Here is a 17,773-nt window from a genome sequence, read left to right on the forward strand (position 1 = left end):
CCGCCACTAGTTGGAGGTAAAGCCAGTTTGCTCAATTCCCTACTCTTTAATGAACACAATAGTGTTAAATGAATTTGCTCCTTTCTTTGCATGAAGCAACATTTAAATAATCTGCGACACAGCGGCAATTCTGGAAACATTACTATGGCATACATTGGCATAGTGCATATGCAAGTGGCAGAATCACAAAAGAGATAGCATGTCTGAATGCCTGCACACAAGCAATTTCTGCCCACACCCAACATATGCCTGTTTGGGATGTGCAGGGTTGGCATGTGACAGGCATAACCCACAATCAGCGCCTGTATGATCGATGGATCAACTGCCCAAGAAACTGAAGAGCCTAGACACTACTGATGCCAAGGTAATTTCCAGACAGTCCTCTCGTCTGACAGTCTTAGCCTTTCTGACTCAGCGAACCTACTGAACTTGCATTGAGAACATAGACTGAGCGTGACAGCTGCTATCTGAATGGTGCTACCCATGTGCAACATGCTGGCCCTGCACTCTGCTTTCCTTGGATGCAGAGGGGAAACACTCACTGTTGTAGTTGTGTCCTGCACTGACTATGGTGGTTTCATATGAAATTTCTAGTAAAATCCAGTACGCTGTTGCCATACACAGTTTTTAAACATAGAAATATGGTTGTTCAGCACAAAGTAGGCCATGTTTGTTGGAAGCAATGCTGCTATTAAACAATATTCCAATACAATCACATAAAACCAATTACACTATGTCAACAATTTTAAAATGCTAAATACACATAGCCACAACATCATTTCAATATGCAAAAACATGATGTTTAATAAAAATAGTCACAAATCATCCAGATGTAACAGATGGCAATAACATAATTCATCATCAGTAGCAAATTCAGATAAATATCCTTGCATCAAACTGCACAAGTATCACACGTTGATTTTCACGAGGATTCTACCACTCTAGGACATGATCTGATCTGATGTTGTCATCGTATTGGAAACAAGTAACGTCTTCAGGGTTATTAAGCGTTCTAGAGTCATTACTATGCAATGTGTAGGGCAAGAAAGTAGACCATCTGCTCACATGTAGGAGTGCCATAATAAAAGCAGGCACTGACAAGCTCAAAGTAACACCATAATGATTCAACATAAGTCCATTTGTGTTTGCTTTTGACAGGTCTCGAACATCTCAAATAATTTATGGCAGAGACCTGAAGCCTAACACATGGGGCAGACATATGTGGGAATCACTCATTGGGGGCGGGACTGGGTCATAAATGGCCCTGCCAGCAAATGTAACTTTAAAGAGCCTTCGAACATTGGTCCAATGAGGACCACATTCTCAAGAATGATAAACAGCAAGCTCTAATCTTCAAAGAGGATAATAGCATGTGTTCTGTTACCAAGCAGAGGAACTGGAGATGCCATTTAATATTTTGTTCAAGTAGAAACAAATCGTTTGGCCTTTTGAATTTGCATACAGAATCAAATTTCTATTTATAACTTTGTGAACTAAATGTTGTAGAAAGTGTTTTTTTCTAAAACAATGTTTAGGCCAAAAAACACAAATCAGCTGAATGTAAAACAACATTGTTTGGGCAATATGTTGATTATGCAAATTAGGCAAATGTGAATAATTTCATGTACAAACATCACACACCAGTTGTTCATATATCCAAGCATTTGTGCCATTTAGCCTGTTATTCTGAGCTGGGAATGGGATTTTTCTGTAAGTTTGAAAAAGGGAAACATGTGCCAGACACATATCCTGTGTCGTGCCGAGATGAACATTGCATTACTTGTTTCGTCTGAGTGAGATCAATCTGATGGACTGATTAGTAACAGGATCAATGTGAGGAACATGATGTTTCAGGAAATTACAATTGTTTAATGTAGAGAACTCCAAAAGGACATCACATCAAGTGGGAGGAAAACTGGGTTTAGAAGTCACTTCCATTAGAGTGCCCTCTTCATTAACATGCCCAATCAGTACCAAGGGGATGGTTTAGTGTGATGCCACTTTTGATAAACTGTCCAATTTCATGCTCTGGCCAACTAGATTAGAAAAATGACTGACACCTGTAAAGGAAGTGCTTTCTGATCTATAAAGGTTAAACCCCATCAATTCTGGACACAGACTTGCTTGCACATTCATTGACAGGAATGGACTGACAGACGTAAAGGAGGAGAAAAATTGAAATTTGCAAAAACAAAAATGGAGAATGGAATAAATTGCTTTCCTTTGTAACTCATTTTGGATTACAAACAGTGCACTGCAGAGAGCCTACCAGGAGTTTAAGTCCCAGGCCTTCATCAGTGGAAAAAGCGATACACAGACCCCATCTTGCTGACTGATGCCCACCTATTCCTAGAGGGGGATAACCAAACAAAATGTGTATGTAAGTATAATATTAGGGGGAATTAGTTCTGGTGTTAGCAATACTTTATCGATGAATAGATAAAATCCCATCCCTTCTTATTTGAGAAAGTACCACGGGGGTGGGTTTATATAAATTGATTGTATATCCTGAGAAACTAATCAATATTTCAGAAATGTATGTGCTTTGGGAATTAAAGATTTGATAGAATGAGTTCTATGGTGTGCATGCTGGGAGATCCCCTGCTTCTTTCTGTGTGTAATGTTCTGAACACACCTAGAAGAGTAAGGTAATTGAAGTAATTTCCTGGTTACATCACCAAGAAACATTATTTTAGTTCTTGCACTAAACAAAAGGGTTCTTAACTGCTACTCATTTTCCCACCTTTAAATTGTACACTTTTACAAATGAATGCAATAGAAACAGCACACAAAGGAAATTAGCAAACATGCATTTTAATCATCTATTTTCCTAATTTATGTGGGGTATTGGAAAATAGCTTGTCTTTTAAATAGAGTTTGGAATGCTGTGTGAGGTGCTCACATGTCTATTGAGTAAGCTGAGGAACGGGGGAAACTTTATGTGTATTCCAAATAGGTTTAGAGATTTAGGCAGGGTTGTTCTGATTTAATTTTGTTTTTATCAAATGAATGCTTTATCCTGACCTGTCACATTTTTCCTGTGGTGTATGTGTACTCCGTATAAATAAAATGTATATATGGTGATGTGTGTGTTACAAAGGTTTCAATCAGTTTAAATGATTTGTGCAATTTTGAGTTTCAGCATTTTCTCCACTACCACAAATGAAAAGTCTTGCTGGTTTTTCTTCAATTCCACAGACAATCATTCTTGCCATTCTTTGATTTGCATCACCTTTTATTTTTATAATCTTTCCCTAATGATTGTAGTTAACAGGTTTTGTAAAAAAAGGGATATAAAAACTCATCCAACCGATAACAAAACTCTGATATTAACCTCAATATTATTTTAAAAAATATATATCAATAAACACTAGATTCTTTATTATACATTGCACATTACTCTATACTTGTTGATATAGGACCAGAACACCCTTTTCTTATTAGATTAAAAGAAGCTTTAGATGAGCTTATCAAGTTGGTGAATTTACCATTTGTTTTAGCCAGAGTTAAGGGGTCATAATCACTGTGAAATCGATAATTCGACTCCAGATATTGATATCGAAAAAGATGTAATCAATCAGGCAAGCTGGCAAGTTTGAGTTGTTGTCCAATAAGTTGGGTTGACTGGCGACTCATTTGGAATTGGTCCATTACTTGCTAGGAAACCAAGAGCTGTAATAGCCATCAATAAAAGAAGAGTGGATCTGCTACATCTCAACGGTACAGGGCTAGTGTTTTGGGTATTCCTCAAAAAGCATCATCTTTTCTTTTTTTTTAAAACTTTATTTCACAATTGTGGTGGTACACTTTACTTCACAACATGACATTCCATAACTTTCCACATTACACTTATCCAATTTCGGGACTTGATTCCAGTTTAAGGATTCTGCACTCTCGATACATTAACAGTTCCCCCCGGGCTGCTTCCAGCCGGCCCCGATTCACACAGGTATACCCTAAATAGAGCCCATATGTCCTTGGGTTTGCATGGGCTTGGCAAGGACATTACGTATTGTTCCTCACACTCATTTACATAGGTCAATTCTTTAAGAAAATGGTTTGCGCTCGGGGCGTTTGTACTTTTCTAGTGTTGTAGTATACATTTTTTTGCCACTGCGCATGCTACATTGAATAATCGCCTAACCACTTCCGAGGTCTTGCCAATGTCACCAAACAAATATTTCTGAGGTGCTAGGTCCGCCGGGATCTGTGTGATATCTTCTAGGGTGGATGCCACTTCGCCCCAGAACTTGTGTATGAGGGGGCAACTCCAATACATGTGGAATGAGTCGGCCTGCTCGCCCCCACATTTCAGGCACCTGCTTGAGCCATCTCGTGTAAATCGCGCTACTTTCTGAGGGGTGTAATGTAGCTTGTTTAACACCTTAAATTGGATCTGGCGGAGACCTGCATTGATGGAGACTTTTTTGGTTAAAGCACAGTACTTCCCCCATTTTTCGTCTGGGATCGTGATCCCCAGGTCGGTCTCCCATGACGATCTGATCTTATTTGTTGTGGGTGTATGTACCTGCATTACTGCATATAGCCCCGAGACACTAACCCCTCCTCGGGTGGGCAGCCCAGCAAGGCATGGGTGGGTGAGTGGTTCCTCCGGAAACAGAGGCCATCTAGCTTTAAAAGACATTCGCATGTGATGGTATTGTAATATTTTCAGTGGATCCCTCCCCATCCCTACTTTAAATTCCTCCAAAGTTATAAACTTGCCATTAGGGTATATGTCCCGGAGTTTAAATTCCCCCTCTGGATCCCAGTTTGTGCGGATACCCGGGTCATAGGACGGTGCTATACCGGGGAAGTTCCAGAAGGGTGCTTCTGAGCAATAAGGAGCTGCAATCCCGAGCCTGCGGAAGAGTCTAGACCATGCGTGTACTGTAATACTAACCGGGTGGAATGGGCAGTCATCCTTATATTTCTTATTGAAGATTATGGACCGTATATCGGTGGGGAGAGCAGCGTGCTTTTCGATAACAACGTGTGGGGAGGTATCTAGCTCATCATACCAGTATTTGATAAATTGGGCCTGCGCCACTAGATAGTATAACTCAAAATCTGGGGCAGCTATTCCCCCTTTGTCATATGGCTCCACCATCTTTTCCCACTTCATTCTGGCTGTGCTCCCTCCCCAGACAAATTCCACCGCCAAGGATCGAAGGGTTGCAAAGAACTGTGCCCCCGGCCACAACGGAATATTAGTGAATATATATAGCAATTTCGGGAGTATTACCATTTTTAGTATGGCCACTCGACCAATGAGTGAGATGTGGAGTCGTGTCCATAACTTGAGTTTGATAGATATCCTATTCAATAGCTGGTCGTGATTGTCAGCATAGAGAGAGGTCGCTCCCCCCGACACAACTATTCCTAGATATCTGATCCTGGTGGGAGACCATTGCAGACCATATGTGTCGATCGGACATCTCGTGGCGGGGGTTAAGGGGAATATCTCGGATTTAGACCTGTTGGTTATATAGCCCGAGTACTCAGCAAACTCATGTATTGTTTCGATCGCAGGGCCTAAATGTACATCTGGTTCTCGGATATATAACAATGTATCATCTGCATATAGGGAAATTGATTGGGTCAAGCCAGCCATTGTGTTGCCCCTTTGCCCCTGGTGCTCCCTGATTGCTGCCGCGGCTGGTTCAATCGTGAGGGCAAACAATATAGGGGAAAAAGGACATCCCTGCCGCGTACCTCTACCCAGCCTAAACCAGTCAGACAGCACGCGGTTGGTCAGTACTCTGGCTCCTGGGTCCGAGTATAACAGACCGACACATCTCAGAAAGTATGGACCTATACCGAATTTCCTTAGCACTTTGAACAGGTAGAGCCATGATACCGAATCAAACGCCTTTTCAGCGTCAAGTGAAACAGCTACTGCCTGGGCTTCCGGTTTTATCTGGGCCATTATACCGAACAGCCTCCTAAGGTTAAGGGCCGTCGATCTAGTAGGAATAAAGCCGCACTGGTCGGGGTGTATCAATGTGGGCATGTGGGGAAGAAGTCTAGTGGCCAGGATGTTAGCAAATATTTTAGCATCACAGTTAAGCAGGGATAGGGGTCGATAAGAAGACATCTCATTGGATGGTCGCCTGGGCTTCAGCAATACTGTGATTATGGCTTCTCTCATTGATGGTGGAAGGGTGCCCACCTCCACAGCCTCCTCCCATACCAACAGTAACACCGGGGTTAGTTCCTCGCTAAGCTCCTTATATAATTCTGCAACAAGCCCGTCCGAGCCCGGTGCCTTACCGTTGGCCAATGATTTGATCGCATCGGGGATTTCCTCAGTGGTCAAGGGTTGGTCCAATGCCAGCCTGTATTCCGTGGGCAGCGTTGGGAGGGTGATGCCGTGGAGGTATGCCTCCACCTCTTCGGGTGATTTCGAGTCGTGATTGGTATAGAGATTTGAGTAGTACCGAGTAAACTCTCTAGTAATCCCTTCTTCGCTAGTGACCACTGAACCATCCTCTATCAGTATACTGGAAATCGGTGTGTGTTGCCTCTCGGCTTTCAGTAAGTTGGCCAGGGTGCGCCCTGCTCTGTTGCCCTCACCATATCTGCGTGCCCTATGAGGGGTTGACATATACAGTAGTTCTCTGGTAGCTAGTTTGTTGAATTCTAACAAGTTACAATTGATATCTGAGAGGGTTTCATTATCATGTTTGTCAGTGTATCTAGCCTCCAGGTTCCCCAGGCGTTTCTCCACCTCCTCCAGCTCTGTCCGAACTGCCCTCAGCATCCCTGTGGACTTAGAAAGCAGTATACCCCTCACCCATACCTTAAAGGCCTCCCACAGGGTATGATAGCTATTCACTGAACCCCTGTTGATGTCGAGGAAATGTCCTACCTCTATATGTAATGACTCCGCTACCTCTGGGTCGGTAAGGATATCTGGTGGCATCCTCCATCTTCTGGCTGGGGGTTTTACGCTTCCTAGTATGATTGTCATCATCACGGGGGAGTGGTCTGAAAAAGTGCGGGGAAGTATTTCACAGTTGTAAAAGCATCATCTTTTCTAAAGAGACCTTTTGTATCTTAAAGACCCCAAATGACAAACACCTCTCACAACAGTAGTTGAATCTTATGATTACATTTTACTTAATATTCCACCTGTGTACTAATGTTTTTACAGAAAGTCAGAGGCTTGTTCAGCACAAAGTGAGGCATAATTATCAGATCACTGTGATTGCACTAGACAGACAAAGATAGATAAATATATAGATAGAACTAGCAGTCAGAAACACTATATGCATTTTAAGCACTGCTATAAGATACCATTTACAAGCATTTGGGACATTGAGGGAACATTTTCTTTGCACATAAACTATTATTTCAACATGGGTCTTACGGTGCAGCCATTTGAAGAAATAACTACCACCAGAACTGTCTTATTTTATGGCAGTGCTTCAACATTGGGCAACAGAAGCATGCGTCCACTGAGGGATGCATGATGACAAAACAAGAATCAATTTTCCAGTCTTCCCGAAGTCAATGTACAACAGCAGAATGGGCAGCCTTGCCTTGACAGCAGTGGCCTCATACCAAAGGAGTACACGGCTGCCTCAAGTGGTTTTAGAAGGGAAGAATAAAACAGTTGTGTATGAATTCAAGATCTGATTGAGCATTAACAGTTGATGAAGTACTACAGAATATAGTGTATGGCACCAGCGACAACCATCTCAACAATAAAAGGTTCAAAGCATTTTTTAAGGCAATTCATCTGATGTATGTGTATGTCAAAATGCCCACATTTGTTTTATATACTACAAACCTCGTTCAAGAACAACAGGTTGCTGTTCAGTTCATGGAACAGTAGGGAGTTTACAATGCATCTGGAGTGGTAGTAGAACCCTAAACAGAGTTGCCTTACTCACACTTAGGAATTCCCTGATTGAGCAAGATTTTCAGTTCTTTCCTAACCTGCAGGGCCATTGGAGCAGTCCTGATTGCCACTGGAATGATGTTTCAGTATACCGGGGAATGGCAGGAGAAGGTCAGCTTGCTGGTCTTTCCCCTATGGGTTAGTTTAGATTCCAGACTAGCATTGGTCCGGCTCCTAGAGAGCGTGTATTTCCCAAGGAGTTACGTTTGTCTGCATGATAAATGTGCACCTGGGCAGTGATTACCTTGTAGATGCAATAGGAATCCTGGCAGGACTAGGGAGCCAGTGAAGGGAAGCAGAATGGGGGTGATGTGGTCAATTCTTTTAGAACCGGTAATGAGGTGGGCTCTGGTGTGATTGACTGCTTTGAGGGTAGACAGGTGAGCCGCAGGGAGCCCCGCGAGGAGGGCATAACCAGCATCAATGTATTAAATCATGAGAGCATATCCTGCAGTTGACAACAATGACTAAAACAGTGGTTGCATGATTTAATTTTCTGTAACAAAGAAACTAGCAAGTCAATCCGAAGAGTGTCACTGACACATAATTCACATTTCGTATGCATTGCTCCATTGTGCAAGGCTTTTTTCAATCATTAGAGTCTCGCTTTACATGCAACTACTGGCAGATCTGATTATTCAACAAAACCTATAATTACAGATGCACAACCATAACACCCAGCTCCTACTTAGCCAAAAATGGGTCTGGGCGTCACCAATACCAAATCCATATTTCATAAAACTTTTCTCATATTTAGGAACGGATTTATGGGAACTGTACACGCTGAAAAGGTAAACAGCTGATGGCCTCCTCACCAATCATTTTGCTTTTGTTTGATATAACAATGCTATTGTGTTTTGCTTTTCTCCATGTTTATAACTCCTAAGTTTTGCCGGCGCCCAGTTATCTCAGGGTTCGGTGCGTGATATAGATAATAAACAAATACAAATACAAATAACACACCTATGAACAAAAAACAAAATATTGATCAATCCCATAACCTGCTCAACACCTTCAATAGAACCACAGGTGAAGAATGATACTGATATCGGCCATTCAGTGATGCGTTGAGTGGGGTAAAAACGCTGTTTGCACCAGAAAGCAACAATAGCACAAACAACTCTAGACTGAAAACGCTCTATGTAACATCACTCTTTATTCTTATCACTTAGTACGGCAACAAAAAGAACATTAAAAACGAAGTTGTCCAAACTAAAATTGCTACATGTATAACTGAGGCATGAAGAACTGATCATGTTTAGCCAAATAGAACACTTTACAGGTTCCCCATAGATCAGATCACCTATAAACTGATCTGCATAGTTCACAAATCCCACTAAATAATATGTCAAAACTAGGAAGAGAAAAGAAGAAAAAGAAAGAAAGATAAATAATGAAAAAGAAAATCAAAAAGCAGGAGAGAGGGAGTAACAAAGGGAAAGACAAGCAGACTCCTGGGGAAGCCGCGTAAGAGGGAGCAGTGCAGTAAGGTAGGGGTCACTAGGGAGGAAAAGTGAAAGAGGATGGGGTATCAACGATGAACGTGCGGGACTGTGTACACTGGGCAGACATTCAGGACACGCATGTCTCTATGTTTAACGAGAATAAGTAAAACTGTAGGAGACATTTTCAGCATCATCCTCCCTGAACTGTCAGCCTTATGTAACGTATTGTACTATCAGAACATACCTGTGCACGAGAGAAAGGACAGGTGGAGAGGGGAAGGAAGAAGTGGGGGAGAGTCCAATGTTATGGGGACAAAACAACAAGCATTTACATACACCTCAAAAGGCTGCAAACTATGTAGAGCCCTACAGCAGGTCATCCCCTGCCTGGCAGAGGACCCTGTCCTCAGGGCTGCCTCCTTTCTCCAGTGATCTGCCAACCTGTTGGGCACAGCTACTATGATCTAACATGAACTCTGCACTCAGAGGGAATGACTCACAGATGTGTTGATAGGGATGATAAGAAAAGCCCTGAGAATTTGAAGCACATCCCGACACCTATGTATATCCTGAAACCACAATCTGACATGCGCGTTGCTGTATTTTCTGTATGCCTGGGTATTGATCCAACCATAGCCTGATAATCAATCAGTCAATACACTACCAACATTGCTATGACCTCAAACACACACACAGTGTGGCCTGTGGATCCCAATGAATCTCCAGAAACCGATGAAGGAATGTCAATTATTCAGTGCCTATGTCTATCCACATCTCAACAATGATCAAACATCAAGATGCAATCGTGTTCTATAGTGCAAGCTGCTAAGTGAACACAGCAAAATATATTTCACTTTTTTTTGTATGGGCCAACCACAAATATTTATAAAATAACATGACTTTTGTTCTCTAAAACAAACAAAGCACGCCATTGGTCTTAACATGTTCATCCATATTTAGTTGTACGTTATTTGGATCCCATTTATGACTTTGCTCCCTCCTCCACTACTCTGAGATAGCAATTCATGATGTCAAACAAAATGTTATAATGTCCTTATATTTTATGAATTCCTGCAGTTCCACCTACAAAGTCCAAAGTTGGAAGAAAATGAGTCCTCATTTGGAAGAAAATATTGCTATGGAACACCTGTTGAACTTTGCCACCCCACTGGCATTAGCTTCATGACGCTTTCCAGAAAAATACAGTGTGGGCAGTATATGATTTGGACATTCCTGTTCAGACAAAGGGGGTGGGGGGAAGGGACAAATCTATAAACCTTCCAATGTTTCCTTTAAGCAGGTTTGTCAGGGAACGCATGCAATCAACATAGGTCCGCTCCTTGGGCTCACAGGCTCAGCACCAGATTTGCACACCCTGCATCTAAAAATAAGTGTGTATTGTTTTAAAATGCACACAGTAGTATATCAGTATACAAAAAGAATACATAATGCTTGAAGTAGTATATCAGTATACAAAAAGAATACAAAATACTTGAAGTAGTCTATCAGTATACAAAAGAATACAAAATACTTGAAGCAGTATTACTTGAAGCAGTATATCAGAATACAAAAAAATACAAAATACTTCAAGCAGTATATCAGTATACAAAAATAATACAAAATGTTCGAAGTAGTATATCAGTATACAACAAGAATACAAAACACTTAAAATAGTATATCAGTATAAAAAGAAAATACACAATATTTGAAGTAGTTTATTAGTTACCACAGAGTCAGCAGCAGTGCTTATACTGCTACTGAAAACCAATATTACTAGTAAATGCCAGGTCCTCAGGAAGTCACCCTCTCAATAGCAGATGCGAAAAAAGGCAACAAAATGTTGACCACTCATACAAACAGAGCGGTGCACACCCATGCACTACAGAACATTTACAGCCGATAGTTTTGTGCACTATGCATCGCAATGAACATCTGAACGGCTAAGGTTTTCTTCGTAACCTTTACATCCGATCAACGTGTTTCCTTTCCTAAAAATACATTTGTATTTCTACAGCCATCAACTTGGGTACATCTATTTCCTCTACGCACAAATGGTAAGTGTTCATCAGAGTTTGGAAATCTTACAGCAATTCAGTAAAAGTACTTCAATGGACATTTTTGCGGGAAATGAGAAGAGAGACCAATTAACCGAGTGTGGCAGACATTTTAAAGGGTTCTGAAAATGCATTATTGAAAACAACAACATCCCATGTGGCGGCTTTAGATCGAAGTATGTCTTCATAAAGTTATTTACCATTTTGCATCTAAGCAGGGGTGCAATAAAACCTAAATTCCGGGGGGGGGGGTAAGCATTCAAATGTTGTGAAAGAGGTAACTTCAGAGACGGTGGCAGAGGGGCAAACTTATTTGTGTGGGGGCATCTAACTTCTTTGCATATTCTAATGAGGCTATTCTAATACAGCTTCAATGTTACAAGCAGTTAACTCTCCTTTAAGTCTGAAAGCACACACTTATGGACTACTGTGAGAATGAGTGGTCTTCTGCCCCCTCTCTACTCTTGCAATCACTCCCCTGGCGTGCAATTACAAACCCAACATCAGGATTTTAATTGCCGAAAAATGTATGCATATGAATGCAGGTGCTAACATGTGCTAACAGTAACATGATTTAAGTAGGGCCTTTGTTAACAGGGAAGCCAAGGCGCTGTTTAACATTTGTGTTCTGTCCAGCCACAGCTCTTTAAGTCAGCCAGGTCGAGTCAACATAGCCCAAAATTTCAGGGGGGCTGAAGCATCTAAATAAAGACATTCAGGAACTACAGAAAAAAGACGGTGTTCCCGGTTTACATATAACTTGAACGTGCACAGAAGATTCACTATTAACGTAGCCAACTGGTGATCCGGTCTCACGCTACTGATTGCATAGGCCCATAAAGTCATATAAACCAAGCTGTCCCATGTTATCTAAAACCCATTTAAAATCTTGGTTAGAAAAGGCTGACAGCATCATGGCTGGGTAACTTGAACCAACCATTGTGATACAAGTTCATCACAAAATATGGAACCCAAAGTTATTTCTAGACTAGGTTTGGCTTTAATCACGATCACACTCTCGCAAAATGTCCTTCACATACCTAAAACAATTAAAAGCACATTCTTAATGGCATACTTAGATCTGTTTATTCAGTTGCTAAAAAAGCACGTTTTAGAATGGGCAAACTAGCTCAGGGATATGCAAGCGGTGGCTCCCTGTATGTTCTAGACTGCGACTCCCATGATCCCTGATTATTGACTATCCTGGCTAGGGATAATGAAAGTCGTAGTCCAAGACATCTGGGGAGCGAAAGGTTGTAGAGCTCTGCTAAGTTATTGAACTGGTCCAACATTACCAGTTTTCTAAGTAGTGAGGGCAGATGGGCATTTTAAACAGCAGGGATTACATTGTGAAGGCACACACAAGCACACAAACACAGTTTAACAACGAATGTGGAAAAGAGGATAATTGCAAACGTTCTATGGGTTTCCAAACATGCAGGCAAAAAGCTACCATCACCACAGGTGAATTTGCAGAGAATTAAACTTGACCTATTGCAAAGTAAACAGCAGTTTAAAAAAAGGGATGGAATAGCTCTTTGGAGGATTGGAACATCTCATTTGATGCTGCGCAAGTTGTCTTAGTTTTTTCTTTATTTTGTGTTTGAATGTTTAGCTCATTGGAGGATTGGATTGAAACATCTCATTTGATGCTGCGCAAGTTGTCTTATTTTTTACTTTATTTTGTGTTTGAATTTTTAAAGGGCAAACCTAGCTCAAGAGCAGTGGGGCACTTTACAACAGGAGCGTTTGGTCTTGCCATGTTTTACAGTCGTGCAATTCTGTTGGTGGAGGGAGAGAGGGATTTGTATTCGTCCAGCAGGTGCTGTTGAAAGAGCCACATTTTTGAGGTTTTCAATAATCATTTCATTTGCTGGACCTCATGCACCAGTTAAATACAAAAGAGTTCTGCAGCCTGTGGCTCACCAGATGGTGCAGGCCACCGCAGGCTAGCGTTGATGGGAGTTATACAACGTATCTGGAGTGCCAAAGGTTGCAGACCCTTGACAACCCAAAACAGGACCCACTGAGGTCTCATGCATCTAAGCACCCCCCCTTGAAGGGAAAGGACCCCAGCAACCTGAAAGAGATTTGAATAGGTTTCATGTTAAAACAAATAAAACACACATAAAGTCGACCAAAACATCGATCTAAAAATAAAGAGTGCAAACAACCTCCTATCAAATGCATGTCTCACGAAAAAATGCTGACCACCTATGATCTAACAAAATAAAATGTAAAATATCAGCCCAAAAAGGATAGTAAATGCAACATTAATGGGGGATAGAGGGCGTGTCAGGGAGGTCCATGCCCCTCCCCCCTAACGCACGCTCCAGTTCTAATGAAATGCAATAGTTTGTTCATTCTTTCTTGATACACTCTTTATTTTTACCTCGATACTTTAGCTTGTCAGACTAAAATCTTGTGTGCAACGGGAAGACAACAAGCTGACACTTGACTATTTTGTTAAAGGAAATATCTCTTTGCATGACAAGGCACTGCCTCTGCCGGTCTAGGCCGTCAGCACATGCTCACAACGCCACACTTATGGAATAGCCTGCAATGCGCCGTTCTCGCTTCCGTAAGTGGTAGGAGGGGGCTGGAGGGTGCAGGGGGGGGTGCCATTTCAGGCTTGCTTCATGAACTTTTCCACCATCTCCAACAAACTCATTCCGACTCGCCAGAATGTGCCTGCTCCTGGTGTCAGTCAGTAAATTGCTCACAATTTTCTGCAAGACCACACTGTCAAGTTGTTCAGTAAACTATCGCATCTCTGGAATATAATGAGATGCCTTGTGATGCCTTCTGGGGTGCATATTATAATTAGACTGGCAAAATCCAAAATAAAGCCGTCTCGCGCAAGCTCTGGCTCCACAGCGCGGGGGGAGCCTGACGAGCTCATGCTGGGCTTCCCTTCCTCCTTCCAGAGCTGGTTGTCTATTATTTAAAAGCATGAAATCAATTGCCTTAACATATGTGGTTCTGCAGGAGAGAAGTTAATACAATGACCCATATTCTAGTCAACATCTTAAACCATGACTCTGCCTCGACATGTTTTCAACACTTACTCAAAAACTCTTTCTACATAATGCATGCAGTGGTGAGGCTGTGCCTTGGGCCCACACGAGAGAAAACCGACTCAAAATGGAGGCACAGATTTTCGACTAAGGACTTCTCGAAGAGTTTGAGTTTGAAGTCTATAAATCAGATACTGACAGAATTTAAATGGGCCTGGTTCACAGAAGCGTTTTATAATGGCACAATCCCGTAGGAAAACACTCTGTGAAAAAACATGGACTGTGAAGGGAATTCACACAAAAGCACCAGTGTGAGCTTTCCCTTGATCAGGGAAACACTCTCATGCATTTGCGATAGTCAAATTAAAAGTGGTTTGATGCTAATGCATTCGAACCGGAATGGGGAAAAGAAAGCGGTCACTGTATGCATTATTGACCAGTTGGTGAAAAAGAGAGTCAGACGAAAATACAATCAACTCACATGCACAGGTGTATTAAAGGTTAAATGGCACAGAATCACTCTCGTTTAAGATGTGCCAGTCAACATTTCGCTTGAAGTCTCAACGGGGGCAAACCAGGCATTTGAAAGTCAGATTTTCTCTTAGAGGGATGTTCTAGTAAACATTTTTATTTAAAAAATAGATAGGCCACATTAAAAAAAAATACTAGCATCCTCCATTTTAAAACTTCCTATGTAGAATTTTGAGCTTGAAAATTTTGAGCTATTCAAGCTCAAAATTCGAAAAAGCAAGCACAGGGGCGCAGCCATTTTGTGAAATGGAGGCCCTCCTGTGCTGGCTTTTGCTTTTGCGGCACTAATGAAGGAAAAGCCAGCCAGCTGTAGTAAACAAAGTCTACCGCTGGGTGGCTTTCCCTTCATTAGTGCCGGGACTCGGAGGACGCGGACCGGAGACCAGAGCAGGAAAGCTGCAGCAGAATCTCGGTAAGTGCTATTTATTTTTTTTACAAAAAATAAGCACTAGCTGCGTTTTTTTTTCTAAGTTTTCCGGGCTGGAGGAGCCCGGAAAACTTAGAAATAAAACCGCAGCTTTAAAAACGTTGTATTTATGTTTGAGGTCGCTTTTGAAGCGACCGCAAACATAAATACAACGTTATTGTGTTGGAAAACGCTGCGGTTTTTCGTTCCAAGTTTCTCAGGCTCCTGCGGCTCGGAGAAGCCTGAGAAACTTGGAAAGAAAAACTGCAGCATTTTCCAACACAACCGCGTGTGTTTCTGCCTGCTGTGGCTCCCAGGGGAGCACCGGAGACCCAAAGTGAAAGCCACAGCAGGCAGAAACACACGCGGTTATGTTTACATGCCGCATAGTGTTTCTACCTGCAGCTGATTTCCCATTTGGGGCTCTCGGGCTCCCCGTGGGGAGCCCGAGAGCCCCAAATGGGAAATGCTAAATGCTGCGTTGTCTGCCTAAATCTGCTTTCCCATTTGGGGCTCTCGGGCTCCCTGTGGGCCCGAGAGCCCCAAATGGTAAAGCAGATTCAGGCAGACACAACGCGGTTGTGTTGGAAAACGCTTCGGTTTTTCTTTCCAAGTTTCTCAGGCCCCTCCGAGCCGGAGGAGCCTGAGAAACTTGGAACGAAAATCTGCAGCGTTTTCCAACACAATAACGTTGTATTTATGTTTGCGGTCGCTTCAAAAGAGACCGCAAACATAAATACGTTTTTAAAGCTGCGGTTTTATTTCTAAGTTTTCCGGGCTCCTCCAGCCCGGAAAACTTAGAAAACAAACCGCAGCTAGTGCTTATTTTTTGTAAAAAAACTAAATAGCACTTACCGAGATTCAGCTGCAGCTTTCCTGCTCTGGTCTCCGGTCCGCGTCCTCCGAGTCCCGGCACTAATGAAGGGAAAGCCACCCAGCGGTAGACTTTGTTTACTACAGCTGGCTGGCTTTTCCTTCATTAGTGCCGCAAAAGCAAAAGCCAGCACAGGAGGGCCTCCATTTCACAAAATGGCTGTGCCCCTGTGCTTGCTTTTTCGAATTTTGAGCTTGAATAGCTCAAAATTTTACATAGGAAGTTTTAAAACGGAGGATGCTAGTATTTTTTTTTTATGTGGCCTATCTATTTTTTAAATAAAAATTTTTACTAGACCATCCCTTTAAGAAATGTTTTATCGTCTTTAATTCATAAACACTTAATCGGAAAGGGGGGACATTGGAGCTTTTTTTTGTTGCCTGCTCTCTACCATGCAACCCAATAATGTACTTCAGAGTTTCCGAACTTGGGCCCGAAACATGGAATTTTTTCCCCGGTCAAAAACTTTGCACTGCTGAAAAGTGACTGTGCAAAGAATATTTTTGCAGTGCAAAATGACTTTGCACTGCAAAAATACACTTTGCACAGTCCCATGAATCAGGGCTTGTGTAGGCAGTGCAAAGTCACTTTGAACCGTGCAAAATATTCCATGAATCAGGCCTTTGGTGTTTAAAATACAGCTAAAATGCAGCATGGAAGCTCAGAATGACTTACCTTTTGGATGACATGGGTCCGTGAACTCGTACTTTCCCATCCCAATCGTTCGTAACATTTGTATCCCATTTGCTGCTTCCGGGGCCGCTGCCTGATTTGGCGGTAGCTGTGGTGTCGTCTTGCCATTCGATGCTGGAACGCCATTAGGAAGAGCAGCCGAAGGGAGGGCAGGCGGCGGTGGCGGGAGAAGTGGGCATGTCATGTGACCATTCCCCATCGAATTGTGTCCTGGGTGAGGCACCTGTCCGATCCCGATCACAGAAGCCATGGCCATGGGTTGGCTGTTCCTGTACATAGGTTGGCTTTGCAGGTTAACGACCATGTTACTCATCGGTTGCGATGTTGCCTGCTGGTGGTGTTGCTGCAGTTGATAATGAGCGGTCATTATTGGAAGCTGTGGGGCAACATGAGATGGAAGTGCAGGTGTTACTCCAATAATTGGGGCTTGAACGTTGACGGCTTGACTGTATATTGGAGGCTGATTAATCCCATACGAATGAGCGATAAGAGGCGGCAGGCTACCTGCAGATACCGCTGTGGCCCACGGTGCAGAACCTGATGTGTCGACAAAAAGAAAACATCAGAAGGTCAAAAGTCTTATGTGCAGCAGTTTTCATAATGTTGGCAAAAGTTGAAAAAGCGGACTCTCTAACACAAGGTAGCGCTACCGTAAAGTTGCACAAGTGAAAAGACAGTTCCGCAGAAGTGCAAATGCAATGCATTCTTCACTGTGCTGTATTTGCACCTGCGGAAATATGATTCTGCTTGCACGAACAACTGTCTGGGTTATTGATGCATGTCTGTCTACCTGCTTCACAAACACAAACGTAATGTGGCCCATAAACCACCAACAACACGTTGTCTT

General features: G+C 42.4%; 1 protein-coding gene across 1 annotated transcript in view; it reads right to left on the reverse strand.

Moving 5' to 3' along the window:
• KLHL29 (kelch like family member 29) overlaps window positions 1–17,773 on the reverse strand; it is a 1,453,205-nt gene that overhangs the window by 528,396 nt on the left and 907,036 nt on the right. The window contains exon 6 of the mRNA XM_069605880.1: window positions 16,909–17,463. Within this exon, the coding sequence (XP_069461981.1) occupies window positions 16,909–17,463 (555 nt within the window). The remainder of the gene's footprint in view (window positions 1–16,908; window positions 17,464–17,773) is intronic.

Source organism: Ambystoma mexicanum, chromosome 4p, assembly GCF_040938575.1.
Source record: "Ambystoma mexicanum isolate Mex_15411 chromosome 4p, UKY_AmexF1_1, whole genome shotgun sequence".
In the NCBI taxonomy this organism is placed as follows: domain Eukaryota; kingdom Metazoa; phylum Chordata; class Amphibia; order Caudata; family Ambystomatidae; genus Ambystoma; species Ambystoma mexicanum.